Source organism: Pleurodeles waltl, chromosome 9, assembly GCF_031143425.1.
Source record: "Pleurodeles waltl isolate 20211129_DDA chromosome 9, aPleWal1.hap1.20221129, whole genome shotgun sequence".
In the NCBI taxonomy this organism is placed as follows: Eukaryota; Metazoa; Chordata; class Amphibia; order Caudata; family Salamandridae; genus Pleurodeles; species Pleurodeles waltl.
Genome location: NC_090448.1, coordinates 889645779 through 889668064, shown reverse-complemented (window position 1 = coordinate 889668064; position 22286 = coordinate 889645779). Strand labels below are relative to the sequence as shown.

General features: G+C 47.8%; 1 protein-coding gene across 1 annotated transcript in view; it reads right to left on the bottom strand.

The window, feature by feature from the left end:
• Window positions 1-22286, bottom strand: part of UNC79 (unc-79 homolog, NALCN channel complex subunit) — a 770017-nt gene that overhangs the window by 149914 nt on the left and 597817 nt on the right. The window contains exon 45 of the mRNA XM_069208227.1: window positions 21605-21682. Within this exon, the coding sequence (XP_069064328.1) occupies window positions 21605-21682 (78 nt within the window). The remainder of the gene's footprint in view (window positions 1-21604; window positions 21683-22286) is intronic.

The window sequence follows — 22286 nt, the reverse complement described above, 5'->3', positions numbered from 1 at the left end:
GAACTGGATGGGCACCACAAGGCAGAGTAGGAGTCTCTCCAGAGACTTCAGGTGCTGGCAGAGAGAAGTCTTTGCTGTCCCTGAGACTTCAAACAACAGGAGGCAAGCTCTAGATCAAGCCCTTGGAGATTTCTTCTCAAGATGGAAGGCACACAAAGTCCAGTCTTTGCCCTCTTACTCTGGCAGAAGCAGCAACTGCAGGATAGCTCCACAAAGCACAGTCACATGCAGGGCAGCTCTTGTTCCTCAGCTATTCAGCTCTTCTCCAGGCAGAGGTTCCTCTTGGTTCCAGAAGTGTTTCAAAGTCTGCGGTTTTGGGTGTCCTTCTTATACCCAATTTCTCCTTTGAAGTAGGCCTACTTCCAAGTAAAGTCTCTTTTGAATGTGAAATCCTGCCTTTCCCAGGCCAGGCCCCAGACACTTACCAGGGGGTCAGAGGGTGCATTGTGTGAGGAGAGGCACAGCCCTTTCAGGTGTAAGTGGCCAATACTTCCCTCCCTCCTAGCACAGATGGCTCATTAGGAAATGCAGACTACACCCCAGCTCCCTTTGTGTCACTGTCTAGTGTGAGGTACAACCAGCCCAACTGTCAAACTGACCCAGACAGGGAATCCACAAACAGGCAGTCACAGAAATGGTATAAACAAGAAAATGCTCTCCTTCTAAAAGTGGCATTTTCAAACACACAATCTTAAAATCAAATTTACTAAAAGATGTATTTTTAAATTGTGAGCTCAGAGACCCCAAACTCCATATGTCCATCCGCTCCCAAAGGGAATCTACACTTTAATCATGTTTAAAGGTAGCCCCCATGTTAACCTATGAGAGGGACAGGCCTTGCAATAGTGAAAAACGAATTTAGCAATATTTCAGTGTCAGGACATATAAAACACATTACTATGGCCCTCATTACAACATTGACGGTAAAAGCCGCTTACCGCCGTGCAGAAGACCGCCAACACACCGCCGCGGCCGCTGAATTCCACCACAGCTATTATGACCCACATTTCGGAATCCGCTAAAATTCAGACACACACACAAGTCCGCCACGCCAAAGGTCAGTGATAAACTGGTGGAAAAAAAACCTCCACCGTCACACCAACAGAAATACGCCCACACTATCACAACACACGAATCCACGCTGCGGTCTTTCAACCGCGGTATTCCATTGGCGGTACACACCGCCACGCTCAAAATACACACACTTCTACAAAACACAGCTACATTGGACAATTCGAAATACACACACCTGATACACATACACACACCACTCCCACACACCCATTACAATATGAAACACACACCCACATCACCCACAAGCCCCTACTACCAAAAATTCCAAAAGAGGGCCAGAGAAAGACAGCACCAGCAAGAACAACAGCATCCACAGGCACACAACACCATCACCTACAGAACTTCCACGCACCTCACACAATACACCACTACATATCAGCACACTTATCACCACACACTCCACCCCACACGTCACCTACATCACCCCATGGCACGGCAAAGACACCCCAGGTTCTCGGAGGAGGAGCTCAGGGTCATGGTAGAGGAAATCGTCCGGGTAGAGCCACAGCTATTCGGATCACAGGTGCAGCACACCTCAATTGCAAGGAAGATGGAGGTATGGCGAAGAATAGTGGACAGGGTCATCACAGTGGGACAGCACCCAAGAAATCGGGAGGACATCAGGAAGAGGTGGAACGACCAAGGGGGAAGGTGCATTCCGTGGTCTCAAGACACCACCTGGCGGTTCAGCGGACTGGGGGCGGACCCCCACCTCCTCCCCCACAACTAACAACATGGGAGGAGCAGGTCTTGGCGATTCTGCATCCTAAGGGCCTCGCAGGAGTAGGTGGAGTAATGGACTCTGGTAAGACAAATCTTAACTATTACATCCCCCACCCTACCTGCATGCCATCACATACCCCCACCCTCACCCCCAGCACTCAAACTCCTCACATATGTCCCAACATCACAAACCACCCATCCCAACACCAAGCCCTGCATGCAACAAAACATGGACACCCATCACTAAAGCATGCCCAATGCACATACCCATACAACCCCCTAAACCATCACCACACAAGGTCCCACACAGGAATGCAAGCACTGGGGTACACGTTCACCCACCCATTGCACACCATGACACACACAGATGTAATAACCATCCATTCATACCCCTGCAGGACCCCTACCCAACGTCACCGGACAGGAGGGTCCACACATGTCCACACCACCAACAGAAGAGGCCCACAGTGATGACAGCAGCTCTGTCCAAGTGGATCTAGTTGACCAGCCCGGCCCATCGGGGACCTCGGGACAGTCGGTTTCCCTCACCCAGTCACAGGCCACCACAGACCTTCACCCCTCTGGAAACACCAGCACAGCCCCCAACCAGCGGGCCCATACCTCCTCCCCAGGACACGTCAATCAGCTGTGTGTCCACCACTACAGGGAACCCAGGATAACCCACCACCCCAACAACAACAGGGACCTGGGGGCAGTGGTAGTGGGCACACGGTCCAGGGCACAGAGGCCCAGGAACACAGGGGAACTGGGAGGGCTGCTGTACGACAAGGGGCAGACAGGCCAAGGGAACCCACTCTCCACGAGGCACTCTCCTCCATCATGGGAGCCTACCACCACTCCCAGGAGACGATGGCAACGGTACTGGCCAAGTTTCAGGAGACCCAGCGCCTGCAGGAGGAACAGTATATGGGCTTCAGGGAAGAACTCAGAACCATCAGCTCCACCCTGGGCACCAATGTAGGGGTGCTGAAGGAACTCGTCAACACCAGGAGGGACACTGTGGCACTACAAGGGGCCCCTGACACTAGCATAGACGATGAACTGCCCACCACCTCCGCCGGCACTAGTGGACAGGACGCCCCGCCACAGGACCACCACACCAGCACCCCACCCCCTGCAGAGGGAGAACCACCCTGCAAACGATCCCTGAGATCCAGGAACAAGACAGAGCACGATGCCAAGACCCCTGCCAAGAAATGAGACCACCCTGATTGTCATCCTACTGTCCCACTTTGTCACCCTGTCCATACTTAAACTGCCCCAACTCCACTTCCTATGCCCATATGGGCAATGCACCTGTGAGACTAATAGACTGGACTCTGACATGGACATTCCTCCGCCATCACCCCTCACCATTTTACTACCCCCTCCAATATTGAGCACTTAAATAAACACACTTAAAGCACAAAACAATCTGGAGTCTGTCTGTGCTGTCGAAATGGTGTATTAGCAATTAAGTGACAAAATGCTCTTTCAATTGTAATGTCAACATACCTATGTCACACAGCTCTAGTCCATGATGACCCACATCTGTGAAATCATAAGGGAAAGTGACAATTCAGTGACCATACACTGGGTGAAACGTCAGACAGTAGAGAGGTAGTAGTGTTAAAGTACATGTAGTAGGCAGGTTTGTACTCTTAACTGTGTCTCACTGGAAATATTGCTGGATCACTGAGTCCCTGTTGTTCATGTCTTCTTCCTCTGCTTCCTCGTCTTCACTGTCCACAGGCTCCACAGCTGCCACAACACCGCCATCTGGACCATCCTCCTGCAGAAAAGGCACCTGTTGTCGCAAAGCCAAGTTGTGAAGCATACAGCAGGCCACAATGATCTGGCACACCTTCTTTGGTGAGTAGAATAGGGATCCACCTGTCATATGGAGGCACAGGAACATGGCCTTCAGGAGAAAGAAGGTCCGCTCGATCACCCTCCTATTTCACCCATGGGCCTCATTATAGCGTTCCTCTGCCCTTGTCCTGGGATTCCTCACTGGGGTCAGTAGCCATGACAGGGTGGGGTAACCAGAGTAACCTGCAAATGGCGAGGGACAACTGTTAGACATGCACTAACCTGGAGGGATATCCCCAGACCCAGACAACCATTCCCACTGTCTTGCTTCCAGGTGCTCACCTAATTGCCACACACTGTGCCTCTGGAGTTGACCCATTACATAAGGGATGCTGCTATTCCGCAGGATGTAGGCGTCATGCACTGAGCCAGGGAACATGGCATTCACATGGGAGATGTACTGGTCTGCCAAACATACCAACTGTACATTCATCGAATGATAACTCTTCCGGTTTCTGCACACCTGTTCACTCCTGTGGGGGGGGGGACCAAAGCCACATGGGTCCCATCAATGGCACCTATGATGTTGGGGATGTGTCACAGGGCATAGAAATCACCTTTCACTGTAGGCAAATCCTCCACCTGAGGAAAAACGATGTAGCTCCGCATGTGTTTCAGAAGGGCAGACAACACTCGCTGGAAAACATAGGCTGGGACATCCCTGATGCTATGGCCACTGTTGTTTGAAAAGACCCACTTGCAAGGAAATGGAGCACTGACAGCACCTGCACTTGAGGGGAAATTCCCGTGGGGATTCCTGTGGGATGGCGGATTGCTGACATCAGGTCTGGCTCCAACTGGGTACACAGTTCCTGGATTGTGGCACGGTCAAGCCTATATGTGATGTCGCTCCTCCATTGTCGACAGGTCCACCAACGGTCGGTACACCGGAGGATGCCGCCATCTCCTCACATGTCCCAGCGGACGGTGCCTATGAAGGACAACAGCAAGCACAGAGTCAAACAACTCAGAGGTACGCACCAACAGTTTACACAGAACACCATTCATACACAAAAGGTGGCCTGTATGTGTGTTGAGTCTAGGCCTAGGTATGTGTGACGCAGTTGAAAATGAAGCCATGTGGGCTCCTGAAATGGTGGCTGCCTGACCTCTAAAGTGGGACAATGGGATGAGGTAACTGCACTGGCATTGTACACCGTCGCGGAAGGCGGTCGAAGACCACGGCGCAATGCTGCATTGGTTAACATTGGACCCTATGGGTCCCAGGAGCCAATGACGATGTACGCCGGCAGTGACGGTACGCACCGCCGCAGACGTGACCGCCATTTTCTATCTGTTCAATCACTCGATACCTAATCTTCGACAGGAGAGGACCTACACTGCAAGTGCTGCTGTGACCTCGGTCTGGAAGAGACAATGGCTCGAGTGAAAGGGCCCCTGCCTTCACATCAGAGGAGTTGGAGAAACTCGTGGATGGGGTCCTCCCCCAGTACACGCTACTCTATGGTCCTCCAGACAAACAGGTAAGTACACAGGGAGAAAGTTGTTATGGGCTATGCCTGTGTGGAGAGGGCTGGATGTAAGAAGGAAGGGAGGAGAGTGCGCCGTGCATGAAAGACGGTGAATGCATGTGCCACATGGCAAGGGTAGGGATGGGGGTCAATCAGTTTGACGGTGCAGTTGGTAATAACTTCTCTTTTTTCCCCTGTACATTTCATGTAGGTCAGCGCCCACCAGAAAAAAGATATTTGGCGTGCCATCGCCAAGGATGTCCGGACCCTGGGGTCTAGCACAGACGGAGCACCCACTGCTGGAAAAGATGGGAGCACATTCGCCGCTGGAGCAAGAAGACGGCAGAGGCTCAGCTGGGGATGGCCTCCCAACGTGGGAGGGGTGCCCATCGCACCATGACCCCCCTGATGTTCAGGATCCTGGCAGTGGCCTACCCGGAGTTGGATGGGCGCTTGAGGGCATCACAGCAGCCACAAGGGGGTGAGTAGACTCTCATTCTGCTGACTTTGCATGCAGTGGAGGTGGGCTGTGGGTTTCCCTAGGCCAGGGCGAGTTCCGTAGGCAAGGCCCCTCCGTAAGGCAGGCCATGTGGCACCCCACCCCACCTCTGTAGAGTGACAACTACACCTAGTCATGCCCCTGTTTCATTTATGTGTGCAGATGTCGTCCATAGCCTTGTAGGCCATTTCCCAGGAATTGAACAGTGGAGCCCAATAGCGTGGCGTAGTGCAGGGGGCTTCTGTGTCTGTCGTGTCCGCCAACGGTAGGGGTAATGCATTCACTCAACATGTCTTTCTTCTGTCATCCCCCCCTTTTTGTGGTCTCCCTGTTCTTGTGTGCATTAGCATCATCAGGCGGAGGATCAGTGGCACCAGAGCACAAGGGGGCTACATCCCACATGGCCATGGAGTGCCACACTATGGAATCGGACTTCACCAGTGGGACGGAGGGCGAGGGGAGCTCCACGGCGGGGACAGGAGCTGACACCAGTGACACAGACTCATCCTCTGATGGGAGCTCCCTTTTGGTGGCGTCAACATCTGTGCCACCCCCATCTACAGGTACAGCCGTCACCCCCCCTTCCAACACCGCCCTCCCAGCAGCCCCTCAGCCTTCGCCCGTGCCCGCTCACCCGGGAGGGTGGGCAGCACCTTTGCCCCAGGCACCTCAGGCCCTGCCCCAGTCTCCCCTGCTGCCCTCAGTGAGGAGGCCATTGACCTCCTCAAGTCCCTCACTATTGGGCAGTCTACCATTTTGAATGCCATCCAGGGTGTAGAAAGGCAGTTGCAACAAACAAATGCATTCCTGGAGGGCATTCATTCTGGTCAGGCAGCCCTTCAGCGAGTTTTTCAGACTTTGGCCTCAGCACTGATGGCAGCCATTGTCCCTGTGTCTAGCCTCCCCCCTCCAACTTCCTCCACCCCAACCCAATCCCCTGTACCTCAGCCTATCCCAAGCACACCTACAGACCAGCATGCACACACCTCAACACACAAGGGAAGCTCAGTCAAACATAAGCACCACACATCCCACAGGCACTCACGCAAGCATCACACACATGCAGACATACCAACATCCACTGCCTCTACTGTGTCCCCCTCCTCCTCGTCTCCCTCCTCCCTCCCAGTCTCGTCTACACTCACATCTGCATGCACTACTTCTACAGCCACTACGTCCCTCTCCAGCACACCCACCAGCACACCCCGCTCACGTGCAGTCACCACCCCCACAACCATTCACACGTCCCCTGTGTCCTCTCCCAGTGTGTCTGTGGCGCCCCTTCCCAAGATACACAAACGCAGGCACACACCCACCCAACAGCCATCCACCTCACGACAGCCTCCAGCACATGCACCTTCACCCAAAGTCAGCAAACGTACACCTCCTACAACCACCACCTCTTCCCCCACTCCCAAACCCCCTCCAGGTACCCGTCCCAGTGTTTCAAAAAAACTTTTCCTGTCCAACCTTGACCTCTTTCCCACACCTCCCCCACCCCGTCCGTCTCCTAGGTCCTGAACTAGCACCTCAGCCACAACATCTCCGGGACCAGTGGTGCCTGTAGTCACCGGAATCTGGAGTGCACCGGCCACCAGGGCAGCCAGTGTGGCACGGAGCCACAGCACAGACAGTCCCCCACCTGTGAAGCATCAGAAGTTGGCCAGTGCCCGGTGGGAGAGGGGGAAGACTCCAGCCACCAAAGCCACTCCCAGGGGTCCCGGTGGGAGTGCGGAGTCAGCTGTCACACCTTCCAAGGTGGGGAAGGGCCTCAAGAAACCCGGCAAGTCTGGGAAGAGCAGCACGGCGGAGAAGACCGCCATCATCCCCGCTGCCCAGGAGGCTACCTCCAGCACAAGCCCAGCTGCCCAGGACAGGCCCGCCAGCACAAGCCCAGCTGCCCAGGACAGACCCACCAGCACAAGCCCAGCTGCCGAGGACAGGACCGCCAGCACAAGCCCAGCTACCCAGGACAGGACCGCCAGCACAAGCCCAGCTGCCCAGGACAGGACCGCCAGCACAAGCTCAGCTGCTGAGGACAGGACCGCCAGCACAAGCCCAGCTGCCCAGGACAGGACCACCAGCACAAGCCCAGCTGCCGAGGACAAGACCGCCAGCACAAGCCCACCTGCCCAGGAGGGGCCCGCCAGCACCAGCCCACCTGCCCAGGAGGCCACCGCCAGCACAAGCCCCGCTGGGCCATGAAGGACCGCCAGCAAAAGCCCCGCTGGGCCATGAAGGACCATCAGCAGCTGAGTCCCTGCAATGGAGACTGCCGCCTCAAGCACCGCTGAATAGGGCACCGCCATCTCACGCACTGCTGAACAGGGCACCGCCATCTCAAGCACCGCTGTACAGGGCACCGCCATCTCAAGCACCGCTGAACAGGGCACCGCCATCTCAAGCACCGCTGCACAGGGCACCGCCATATCAAGCACTGCTGCACAGGGCACCGGCATCTCAAGCACCGCTGAACAGGGCACCGCCATCTCAAACACTGCTGAACAGGGCACCGCTGTCTCAAGCACCGCTGGCCCATGAGCGGCAAGGGCACTGACGCAACTCAGTCCGTCATGGGGTGAATGATGCACTCTGGGCACAAAGCCCCCTCCAGAACCAGTGGAGACTGTCATCCACTACCTCTGTCCTTAGCAGGATGAAGCACTCTGGGCACCATGCCCCCTTTGGAACCAGTGGAGACTGTCATCCACTACCTCTGTCCTTAACAGGATGAAGCACTCTGGGCACCATGCCCCCTCCAGAACCAGTGGAGACTGTCATCCACTACCTCTGTCCTTAGCAGGATGAAGCACTCTGGGCACCATGCCCCCTCCAGAACCAGTGGAGACTGTCATCCACTACCTCTGTCCTTAACAGGATGAAGCACTCTGGGCACCATGCCCCCTCCAGAACCAGTGGAGACTGTCATCCACTACCTCTGTCCTTAGCAGGATGAAGCACTCTGGGCACCATGCCCCCTCCAGAACCAGTGGAGACTGTTATCTACTTGAGAGACTGTGGCTTTGCACTCCCCAGGATATGGCAGTGGGCAAACCACCCACTGTAGAGACTTGAGACTGTGGCTTTGCACTCCCCAGGATATGGCAGTGGGCAAACCACCCACTGTAGAGACTTGAGAGACTGTGGCTTTGCACTCCCCAGGATTGAACAGTGGGCAAACCACCCACTGTAGAGACTTGTGAGACTGTGGCTTTGCACTCCCCAGGATATGGCAGTGGGCAAACCACCCACTATAGAGACTTGTGAGACTGTGGCTTTGCACTCCCCAGGATATGGCAGTGGGCAAACCACTCACTGTAGAGACTTGTGAGACTGTGGCTTTGCACTCCCCAGGATATGGCAGTGGGCAAACCACCCACTGTAGAGACTTGTGAGACTGTGGCTTTGCACTCCCCAGGATATGGCAGTGGGCAAACCACCCACTGTAGAGACTTGAGAGACTGTGGCTTTGCACTCCCCAGGATGGAACAGTGGGCATGTGGCCCCCTCATGGATTTGGCGTCGTGCATTCAAGCGGCTGAGGTGCCCCCCCTTTCCCTCCCCCTGAGGTGCCTGTTTAGTTGCTCTCTGATGCCCCTGCAGTGTTCTCTCCGTCATGGTCGGGGATCTTGTGTGGGCCTCGCCCATACCGTGTGGTCCTCGCCCATACCGTGTGGTCCCAGTGTTCCACAGACTTTCTTAGAGCACTGCCTGCACTCCTATGCTTGGTATATATTTTGTACATGGTGTATATATATATATTTCTGCCTACTTGCTTTTAATATATTACAATGGTTACTATTTTCTATCATCTTTGCATTCTTCCGGGGGGTTTGGGGAGTGTAACTGTGATGTATTGATTTGCATTAGTGTGTGTGTTGTAGTGGGTGAGGGTGGGGTTGTTGCATGTGTATGTCCCTGTTTTTTCCTTCCCCCCTCCCCTGTGTCGTAGGTGCAGTACTCACCGTGGTCTTCGCCGCCGGCATTCGTGCTCCTGGTAGAGGAGCAGGAAGACTATTGCAGGGAGAATTTGGAGTTCCGGATCCATGGCGTCCTCGTTCCTCGAGGGGTGTGTAGAGGTGAGCGTTTTTCCTTCGGGATTCCTGTTTCCGCCGTGTTTTTATCCGCGGTGAATCCGCCCCGGAAAAGGTGGCGGATTGGCCTGTCATAATAGTGTGGGCGGTACATTGTCTCCCGCCTGTCTGTTGGCGGTGACCACCGCACTGTTTGTTTGTACTGCTGTGGCGGTCGGAGTGTTAAAGTGGCTGTCTTTGTTGGCGGTATCCGCAACAACCGTAATTGCAATTTTTTTACCGCCGGCCTGTTGGCGGTCTTACCGCCGCTTTAACACCGACCGCCAGGGTTGTAATGACCACCCATATGTCCTATCTTAACCATACACTGCACCTTGCCCTTGGGGCTACCTAGGGCCTACCTTAGGGGTGTCTGACATGGAAGAAAAGGAAAGGTTTAGGCCAGGCAAGTTAAAACTGCACACACAGACACTGCAATGGCAGGTCTGAGACATGATTACAGAGCTACTTATGTGGGTGACACAACCAGTGCTGCAGGCCCACTAGTAGCATTTGATTTACAGGCCCTGGCACCTCCAGTGCACTTTACTAGGGACTTACTAGTAAATCAAAGATGCCAATCATGGATAAACCAATCAACATACAATTTGCACAGAGAGCATATGCACTTTAGCACTGGTTAGCAGTGGTAAAGGGCTCAGAGTTCAAAAGCCAACAGCAACAGGTCAGAAAAAATGGGAGGCAGGAGGCAAAAAGATTGGGGATGACCCTGCATAAGCAAAAAAGTCCAACAGGCACCAAATGCAGACAATCACACATACTTAATAAGTTGTGTGGTTCTTACATTAACTGTCAATGTCTGCCTTGTCAGGTTCTCCACTAGCCACAGTAATTCTGTAAATCAGATGGTGGGGATTGTGCCTTAAATATAGCCCAGAAAATAGGTACATGGTGCCACTGTTTGCATACAAGTTTGATCTTATGAAGAACGAAATAAAAAATGGAAGAGGTATTGAAAACATAATATGCATTGAAGGGCTACACCGTAAGCAACTGGATGGTTAACAACATAAAGCCTGAAGTGTGCAGTTGGTGGTGGTATTTTGTTTATACATGGTTCCAGTAACCCAAATGTGGATTCGGAGTCATCAAGTTTTCCGCTATATTTTATGTGGACAACACGTGTCTCATAGTAAGGTGGCAAAATGTAACCTGCATTACAAAAGACAACGTACGCTTTTGCATTAAATAGATACATATGCCCGGTTTACAACATGTCTGGTGATACAAATGTCCCGAAGAAATTTATTTCCTGAGGGAGATTTGAAAGACAAAATAAACTAACAACACTATGAAGACCGGGAGAATGGAATTAGTAGGAATAAGGAGCAAATCATTTTATTGGCTCTCATAGACATGTGTCTACGGTTAAAGTTCTGGTTAAGATATGAACAGTTGGAAGAATTTACTGCGTGTATAAAGTTTTAAACCTTATACAAACCAGACGTGCTGTACTGTCATCTGTTGGGCAGGTTATGCAAATGCTGCTCAGGAGCCTCATATTTATTTAACCGGCAGGTCCAGATCCACACAATTCAGAGCGATGCTAATGAAATTGGCTTTGTGTGAACTGCACCACATCCAGTCTTTGGAAATGCTATGCCTGTCAATTCCTCTGACAGGATAACAAACATCAGAAAGGGGTTCCCTGTCAGTCCTGTCAAAAACGGCCGAGACATTCTGCCCAGTTTACCTGAACTCTGAGGATTCCATTTAGTGTAATATCAGGCGTTTGAAATATAAATGACAGCGTGCTCTCTTGCTCTGCATAATAATACGTGCTGACAATAGATTTTGGCTTTATATTTATCAGTGGTTTATAGGGCTGTGATACATGACTGTGAGAAAGTCAACGCCCTTCCCTTCCTGCAATTACTTTGGAATACTATGGCTACGCCTCAGTGTGTTTTTAACACATTACAAGTTACTTCTGCAGCGAAACGCTGAAGCAGACGCGTTACGTTGAGATCCATTCCCCTCAACTATACTTATGTTACCTCATAGTAGCACACTAAGTCGCTGTAACAGCTGCACACCACAATGTCGAGTACCCTAAATTCCTATGATAGGAATGTTGGCTGTACCATATCGACTACCACTGGATTCCCGAGTGGAAATACGTCATTCCCCCAGGGCAAACGAAAGGGCAGCCCAAATAGCGCAGAATATGCGTAATGGAGAAGAAAATGACCCAAGGAGACTTTTCAAACATGAGCTACTTAGACTTGCTTTGCACGTAGCTATGTACAGAATAAGGGTTGTGGCTGAAGCAATGGTTGCCCATAATGTGCAGCAGTGGTGGAGTGGGCATACACACACATTCTCTTCCACATGCACACACACGCACGCATACACTTATCCAAATCCACGCTCACACCCATTCACAAACGTGTACACATACATCCACCATTTACAAGCACATACACATACCCATTTAGATCACACATGAGCACTTACAGATACATTCATATGCACATGCATTCAACATTTACTATGGGCTTACCTGCTGCAGCATTGGCATCGAGTGGTGGGAGGGAGAAGCAGAAGCCTCTTGTTTCCTGGAGGTTTTGGATAAAGGAGGGAAGGAAGGAAGATCCTGCCACCTCTTTTCATTGGCAGATCCTTGTCAGGGTCAGCCAATGCGAGGAGGGCCTTCCTTACCTTGTCATAGAGTGCGACGGGGTCATTGAAAGTTATTTTGTAGTTGATAGTTCTCTTTCAGGAACATAATAAATATGTTGACTCTGACAAAACAAATAAATAAAAGAAAGGATGTTCTTCCCCCACCACTTTCTTCCAACCACTTTCTTTTACAAGACAAAAGTCCTAATTGCTTTTTCGAAAACATCAGCCTTTACTGCAACGTCTTTGAAGTATCTGTGTGACACAAAAGTGAACTTGAGAAAACATTCTTGTATGCAGCTTAAATACATTTTCTACTCGAGCATCCCAACAAAAAACATTGTTTAATTTTCCTTTTTCATACACAATTGATGTCACTAGATATCTCTAAAAAATATTGGATCATTTGTTGGTAAAACTTTGTCATTCGAAGACAACCTCATGTCTCTATAACATTGGTCGAAGACCATTCAAGGAGGGCTAAAACTGTCAATGCAATCAAACATATTTATAAATATGTTTTGCCCTTTGCTACATTTTGATAACGTCTAATGGTGAGTGATGGGGAGGCTCAAGGAAGACTTTGCCATGCTGAGAAGGTTACGCCCTCCAGGCTGCAAAATGTTCAGCCCAGCAAAATGTGGCTCAGGCAGATAGAAACCTTCGCATTTAGCACATGTACAGCTCATGGCTGGTTCACCCAAACGTAAACTAGGTCTGTCAGGCTGACCTATGCTCAACCTGACAGACACACTTCATGCACTGGAAAAAGGTGGACCCTTAGTGACAGGCATTGGCTGAGCCGAAGAACATCGCACATAGGTGACCACCATACCTCACTGAACTCTAACTTCCAATTTAGTTGCATTTTATCTTCTCTGTCAGCGCTCTGAACTAACCCAATGGTGAAACCCAGAGCTTCCAAAACTTCTAAATAAATAAATGGAGAAATACAAAGCAGTGCAGCAATAAAGTGAAGGCTCATATTTTCATTCTAAGCCTCTATCATTGTTTTTCTTAATTCAATATGATATTGTTCATAACGGATATAAATCATACATTTTATGTGTATCAGACTTTTGCTTTGATTATAATACAATTTAATGCCTTGTCTTGTAAAACATTACACACAATTGTAAAATCTTTAAGTGGTAAATCCAAAAGTTTGATATCATCAATAAAATTGTATCTGAGGATGTGTATAAGTCAGCATTGTTCCAAGGATCACCAACCTGTGGTTAAACCACAACAGGCGTGTCAGAACCACAAGTGGGTTGTTGGTTGACTAGGGGGGGGGAGATCTGGTCAAGCAGCCATTCGCAATCCTAGTCAGGTTAAGACACCCAGCAATCCCCTATCACCTATGCTCTCCCCCTGGTAGCTTGGCACAGAGCAGACAAACTTTACGTGAAGGCAAAGTGTAAAGCATTTGTGCAACACTTCAAACAGTAAAACAGTGAAACACACTCACAAAAAGGATCCCACACCAGGTTAGAAAACTAGAATGTATTTTAATAAATATATCAAGTCCAAAATGACAAAAATTCAATAGACAGAACTTGAGTTTTGAATTTTTGAGGAGTGGTGCTTATAAGCAAGAAACACCAACTGGCGATATCTGGTCACGCCAGACCAGGACAAAGTCAAAGTCAAAAGTTTAGGTTGACTGCAATGAAGAACGGGTCTGCTACAGGAACTCAGTTAGGCCCACTCAAACAAAATACCTTACATCCTGGTTGCAGAGCATTGTAAGGGCCTGAAACAAAGAAGAGTTGCACAGTCGGGGTGATGCGCTGGTTCCAAGATGTGGTGAAGCTGTGAGCAAGTTCCTGATGCATCAACTCTGAACATTCTGTCAAAGGGGCTTGTGTTGCCAAGACCAGTGTTGAGGATGAGTGGCGCAGTCAAGACGATGCATTGGTTTAGAGCCACGCAGTAGTGGCACTGCAGAGGTTCATCATCGAGGTTAATGTTGACAAAGGATGCAAGTAGCTTGTGCTGTGGAAAGCTTCACGCAGTGGTGCTCCCGAAGGCGATGCACTGGTCCCATGATGTGGTGATACAAGTCGTTTCCATCAGTTCCATCCCACACAGTAGCGGTAATGTGCAGATTCTGTTCCAAGCAACAGCGGTGATACATGAGTTCTGCTCCTGCACCAAAAAAAACATTAGTTCTGATGGAGAAAGCACCTTAGGCCAACTTCCAAGGGTACAGGCCTGGGGTAGTACTACTTGGCAGGGAAGGCTCACAGATGGCAGAGTCCATGGGTTGAAGCAGGGTGGTTGGAAGTCTTTTAAGTCCCTGAGACTTCAGTTCGAGAGCCAGCCAACTACAGTTGGAGTCACTCTGGGTTCTGGGTTGGAGAGATGAAGGCCCAGTTCTTCTCACTCTCAGGTAAGAGAGCAGCAGGCACAGGTCAGCACAGCAAAGCAAGAGTCCAGCAAAGCAGCAGTCCAGCATAGTGGCTGGCCTTCAACAACACAGAAGTCCTTCTTGTTGACAGAGTATCCACAGGTCCAGAAGCATACTGAAGTGGTTGTGTATGAAGTCCTTTATTTATGCTTTGGTACCCTGGGTGGGGAAGGTGGGAGAAGCTTCTAGACAGTGGCTTTGAAATGAAGGAATCCCCTTCCTCCCCTGCCTTCTTCCAAGGTGGCTGGAGTGACAATAAACAGTTAAGCCCTTTGTGTGTGAACAGGTCACAGCCTATTCAGGTGTAAGTGTGGTGGTGTCCCGCTCCTTCTTCCCATCATGCCAAGGATAACCCATAAAGTCACACCTAAGCTCCCACTGTGTGTGGCTGTCTAGGAGGAAACCACAAAGCCCGACTGCCACTACACCCAGTCATGCGACTAGAGACAGGCTGCGGGTCCCAAATGGCTAAGGCAAGAAAATGACAACTTTTTAAAAGTGACTCTTTCAAAATTGCAATTAAAATTTTTCCATAAGTTAGGATTTTAGAGTGCGATTCCAGAGACACCAAACATGAAGGGGGTCATCTCTTCCCATTTAGAAGCTACAATTCAAAAATGTAACAAGGACACTCCAATGTTATTCTATAGGAGAGATAGTCCTTGCTGTAGTGAAAAACTAATTTAAGAGTTTTTCACTACCATGGCATATAAAACTATAAAGTTTGAATACATAGCACTCTGCCATAGGGACAGCCCAGGGCCTACCCTAGCGGTGACATGTATTCTAGAGGAGGGTTTGGGCCTGGCAAAAGGTTTAATTTGGAAGGACAACATGACAGTTTAAAGTGAACACCGAGGCTCTGCAATGCTAGGCCTGTGGCATGCTTAAAGGGCTACTGAAGTGGGTGGCACATTCAGTGCTGCAGGCCCACTTGTAGCATTACATTTACAGGCACTGGGCACATGTAGTGCACGTTGCTAGGGACTTACAAGAAAACTGAATAGTGCAATTGGGGGCTAGCCAAATATTACTGTGTTTAAGGTGTGATAATATGCAGGTTAGCACCGATTAGCAGTGTTAATGTGCTTAAAGTCCTGAAGGCAACAAAAATATGTCCAGAAAAATGGAGAAGGAGAGGCAAACATTTTGGGGGTAGACCACTCTAAAGCTGCTCCCAAACAGCCCCAGTCAAAAATGTGATGGGGGTCCTTCTTCAGTTTTACAGCGGCATTTGGGTGTGGCTAGTACAACCTGCCTCACTATATGTAGAATATACCATAAAAACAGTTTAAGCTTCCTTTGTGTTATACAACTAGAATTAGCAGTGACAGAGCTAGGCCCTGAAAAAAAGCAGGACTTGGGGTAAACAGATCTTGGCTCAACCCCTCTTGTGATGGCCCCACCCAGAAAACACTATATGGCCCACCTTCATCATTACAGAATCCTGTGAAGTGAGCTTTAAATAGCACTCCTAGTAACAATATTTTTGAAAATGGCAATTTGATAACATAAACAAAAAGTTGCATGTTTTAGGTGTAGTCAGGAGCAATATCTTTCCAAAGGAGGTCCAAAGGTATATGAATTACGCTACAAATAACACAATAGAAAAACATTTGTAATACCAATGGTTTCGACTGTTTTATATCGGATATGTATTCACAATCTTTAATTGCATACATAAAAGGCAGTTCATGGGTGTCAGCATAACTGGGAATTGTGCTTGGCTTCTGAATATGTATGTGGTGTGTGTGTGTATACATGTGTGTGTACATACATGCCTCTGCTACAGGGTATAATAGGGAGTGCAGGGTGCATGGAGATGGACATAGTGAGAGTGATGAGCAAGCAAAGTGCAAATAGGAAGAGCTCAGGGAGTAGGTGATGGTGTACGGTTTGCAATAAAGGCAATCAGGCCCTTATTTTGATTTGGCGGTCTTCCTTGAAGACCGCCAAAGCCGCAGGCGCCAGAAGACCACCAGTGCTGGCGGTCTTCCGCCCACCTTATTACGGGTACTGCTGGATTCCCGCCACAATTTGATCCGGAGTCGTGCTGGCCACCGAACCCGTCCTGCCAGTAGGACAACTCCCACCGCATTATGTGCAATAATAGGGCATGGCGGTGTCCTGATGGCGGGGCTCTGGTGGAGGTGGAAGCGCCCATTCCCGTTCCCTGTCAGACGACCTCCTCCCTGGACCAGGTAAGTCGATCATCCAACAGGGGAGGAGGGTGGGAGGGTGGGGGGTGTTGTGTGTGCCTGTGTGAATGGGTGTTTGTCTGTGTGTGTGTATGCGTGTTTGGATGGACGTGTGCATGCGTTTATGAATGGGTGTGAGTATGCGTGTTTTGATGGGTGTGTGCATGCATGTATGTATGTATGGGTTTGAGTATGCGTGTTTGGATGGGTGTGTGCATGCGTGATTGAATGCGTGTATGAGTGCTGAGATAAAATGCAAGAATGGATGCATGTGAGTGAATGTGTGTATGTACGTGTAGGTGAGTGAGTATATGCGTGGTGTGTGTGAGTGTCTGTGTGCGCTTGCATATATGCGAAGAGGGGATGGGGGTGCTGTACCTGGAGGGGCTGCTATAACTAGGGGGCGTCAGGGTATTTTGTGCTTGCTGGGGGGCTGGGGAAGTCATCTACTGGTGACTGGGAAGAAATTCCCGGTCACCGGTAGCGTTTCTGCCAGGATTTTCATGGCAGTGCTACTGCCGCGGGAACCCTGGTGGAAAGGCGGCTCCGAATACCACCGGCGGTCTTCTGTAGACCGCCGGATCGGAGATGCTCATCTCTGGCCCAGCTGGTCCGACCACCCTGGCGGTATGAGTGGAGATGTGGCGGGTTGGCAGAGGCCAACCCACCACACTCATAATGTGGCGGTCTTCACAGCCAGCCTGTTGGTGGTGAAACTGTCACCTTTTCATAATGATCACCTCAGTGTCTAAGAGGGTTATGCAGGGTGGAAGGAAATAGAGTAAATATAGGGCACTGGTACCAGTAATATGCTCACTGGAAGGAGCCTAAGTGGTGGGATGTCACGAAGCGATACCCACAGGCAATCCGGTGCAAGGTATGCACAGTGCATGATGCAGCTGTAGGCCACTTTATGTGAAAAGTTACTCAAATATGTTCATTTGTGAGAGACACATCTCTCATAGAGTGGAGATACATCCTGTGCAGTAGCAGTAAAGTCTTTCATACAGTTAACGAACCACTAAAGCAAATGCAGGAATTGGTGGTCAGTCCCTCTTTGCTAATTATTCAGATGTTGCACTCACCACACTTGTGGTATGCTAAGGGCAGTGTGTGCAATATGTACTGGGTAATTTTATAGATGTTCCCCAGGTGTTTAATCATCTGTTGACTAAAATCCTCAAATGGTTTAAAGAGTGCTGCATTATGCAATATTGCCGTATACAGAATGATCAATCAAACCCAAATACACTTATTGATATCAGACCTCTATCAACTAGGCACGGATTGAAAAGGCCATGAGTTCCTTGTCGTAACGAGGGAGAGCATAACTATATACAGAATCATTAGTACACCCAAAGAAAGACACTAGTACTGATCAGCTCATGAATGAGAGCCCCTCTAACTCTAGGGTAGTCCAATTCTGGTTTATGTATTATGAATTATGAATTATTTTGAGAGGCCTGGAAATGTATCTTTAAAGCCAGGAGGGCCCATCCTACCTTCATGTGTTGCCAAATCTTTATGAAAGCCGAATACGTATTTCACATAGCGTCCCTTGTAGAATAAAATAAAAATACACTTCAACAGCGATGTATTTATTTTATTCCATTCCTTAGCACCGCTTTCAACCGTTTCAGTAAAGGGCCATAGTTATCTTGGAATATCTCATGTACCTCCTGGTGACATAGACCCATAAGTAATAACATTTTGCAAGAGTCTGATTATCTGGATAGGTTCCCTGTCATCTTTTCATTTTTAGAAAGTCAATAGTTTCTTTTTCCAATATAGAACAAGCTCCGTCTGGGCTACTAACATCTAGTTCAATATCATCCACTTAAAGTGATATTTTCGTAAACCATGTAAAATCCTTAAATCGATGTGTACTTTATTCTGTTTTACTGTGTCAGTAATAGATCCACATATTATGTACCTAAGAACAAGAACAGCAGACACCATAGTTAGGTTCCTGTTTGACTTGCAACAGCATCAGGCACCTGGCATTTCACCGTGATTTTAATGGGTTTATTAAAATAAAATAGCCTCACCTTTCTACCGGGTATATCCGAATTCCTGGCCATAAAAAAGGCCAGTACACTCTAACGCTTGTTGCAGCTTTGAGCCAAGAGCTGACTTTCTGTGGTAAATTGCTAACTGATAAATGTTAACATTAAATAGATCTTGGAGGATAGGTCAAAGGTAAACCCTGAAATATGTTAATGTGGATGAATCAAGTCCTAAACAACCAACTTAATAGGTTTCTTAAATTAAAAAAAAAACGTTTTAAAATTAAAATTAAAATTAAGTGATGTTTGGAGGTAAAAGCTTCATAGCAGTAGACACTTAGGCCCATAGTCATACTTTTTTAGCGTAGCATTTGCATCATTTTTTGACGCACATGCAGTGCAAACTTACAAAATACAATTATATTTTGTAAGTTTACGCCGCTTTTGCGGCAAAAAGCAGAGCAAATGCAGCGCTAAAAAAGTATAAATATGGGCCTTAATTTATTTTAACAGGGAATGCGTAGAAGTGTCCTGTCAGGATAAGAGAAGTGGCTTCCCAGAAACTACAATAATTTTAGATGCCTTTGGCATCACTGGCACAATCGTAGTGGAAATACATTTCTGAAACAGTTTTCATTGCTTTCTGTGGTTCTAACAAATGAATATGTAGGCCTCAAAATATTTTCTGCAACATAGAATCAAATTAGGGTTTTGTGTAGAACTGTAAACAAAAAAATGTAGGGTTATTCTAAACATAATACAGAGTGCACACATTAGCTAGTGACATTGGGGATATCTTTACATCAATGCTATTCTGACTCAGCTTTGCCTAAGTTTGATTGGTCAAAAGCATGCCTGCTGTATTAATACTTTATAATTTTAACTGTTTCAGATACTTGTACTCAAAAAGTTCCTTCATTTTTATAAAAGCGTTGATTTGATAATAGGCTTCCCTCATCGCTGCACTGCAATTTATCTTACCATCTGTGATCTCCACAGGAAGCAGCAAAAATATTTTGCACATTAGTTGAGGGGTAAAAATACACTAAAAACATATTTTGAATATGTATGTTTTTCTTAGAGCACCACCAATGCCTCAACTAATATAAAGTTTGTCTTTGATACTTCCAATGATTCCCGTATTCCAAACACTTTGAATGTCTGTCCATTTTTGTAATACATATTTGCGTCTCTAACCTCATCTAGCATTGAATACATTTCTGTTATGAAGGAAGGAACATGTAGAAGACATCTGCTAAAACTGCAACAATCTACCATTCATGTCTTCATCTGTGTGATCCACAAAAATGACTAGTGGTAAATAGCACAGTCAGTGTATTACTATTTAAATTTTCTTAATAATGTTTTCATCTCCTTGAGTCCCTCAAGTAAAGAAAAAGTCGTATTGTTTGGGTCTGTGGAATTTAATTTAATAGTGTGAGGAATTTAGCACCTTTCACACAATATGTAGAAAATATTGATTGTTGAGTGCACATTCATGGTGGTGGACATTTTCTCCTTAAGGTTTGGTGTTGTGCCTCTATTATTTTCTATTGGAGGGTGTTGCAGCACCAGTGGTTAGCCATATGTGATGCTGGACTTTCTTCAGGTTTGAGCTGGAATATATTTAGGACTGTTTTGGGTCTTTTCCGACTCTAGTAACTGTAGAAGTGCAGTTTGTGAATAGCAATGGGTTTAATTCTTTTGTGTGTGCAAGTCCTTCCCTAAACCCCTCCCAAGCCCTCTATTGAACCTCATTACTGCACCCTAAATCCCTCCCTCTTATTCACAAATATTCCTCAGCCTCTCCCCATTGGGCTTCCCAAGTTTACTGCTAAAATGTTGGTGACATGTGTAGAGATCTCCACAGTTAGAGAAGACCTCTCTACACATCAAATGTAAGTGAGGCATAGGCATAGACGTCCACACGTATGTTAGTGAATAGCATTTTGAAGTTTGTTAGTAGTAATATTGTGGTACTACAAAATGCAGTTTGGGACTATGCCCCATTTTGTCTCCATAGCCTGCTGGGAGCATATGCTAGGTATGTAGAAAGCATGAGACTTGTTACCTGACATCTCTCATGGTATAGTATCTGCACAGTAGTCTGGGTGAATAAATCTGTGCCATCTTTGGAGGACTTAAAACCTCCTCTAGGTAGACTTTATAGAGGAGCTGGAGGGGTCTCCATTGATGTGACATCCACCATCATAGAATATTTAAATTGGTGCCAAAGCTGTAGAGCATCTGCTGTTTTGTGGTAGACGCTATACTTTCTGTACTACAGCTCTCCTCTAAATCAGGCCCTAACATTAAAAGTGACCAATATAAAACAGACTCAACTCTGGTAAAAATACAGTAATAATCAATGTATTTCGGAAGCTGAGTTCTTTAAGTGAAAAAAATGGATTTTCGCAATGCTTATTACCCATGGTTCTAAGGAAGAGCGGTGTTCGAGGCCAAGCAAAAGCATCACATTGGACACTACTAAATACTTTCCAACCTGCACAGAATCAGGACACCAAACAAGGAGAATAGCAAGAAGGAGAGTCATAGTTTGATAAAACAGCTATTTCAGATCTATAGAGGTAATTGAATAAACATAACAACAAAGAACCATTAGGTACTCACCCCAGGCCCACAGGCGATCATCTGTTTGTTTAGAATTGTGGACTCTGCAAGCTTTGTTCCAACATCTGCGCAAATAAACTAATAGGAAATTGAAATGTGATTCATTTTTCGGCGAAAACTTGAGAACTATGATAGGATAAGCATTTTATAAAGCCTGCAACGCAAATGAGTTTGTTAAGCCTCATCATGAATTTGCAAATATATATATTAGTACATGGTTTAATTAGTGGTTCCTGTAGAAAGAGATAATCAGCATGTAAATCGGTAAAGTATACATACAATTCTTATAATTATATAGCAAGCATGACGAGAGGGGTCAATGTAGGGTTTTGGAATGTAAAGCTTCATGTGAAAACAGAGACAGGATGAATAAAGTACGATCAATGGAAGAGCTAGTTAGAACTCTTCCAGTGGCAAAGCACAAGAAAACAAAAATAGCACAAATGTTGATTATATAAAAGTGCCAAGTACTAAGACGTCTTCCTGGTAATCCTTGACAACTAAAAATTAGTAAATCATCCAGTGCTTCATTTAGAGTTTGACCACTGCTTCACCAAACCTGTGGTTCCCTTGCCCTATCTAGTCGGGGGAGCACTGGGTTTACATCAGTTGTATCTCAGTGAGATCCCCCAGCAGAAAACATTAACTAGAAGACCTGTCTGCCACAGAGCCACGGGTCACA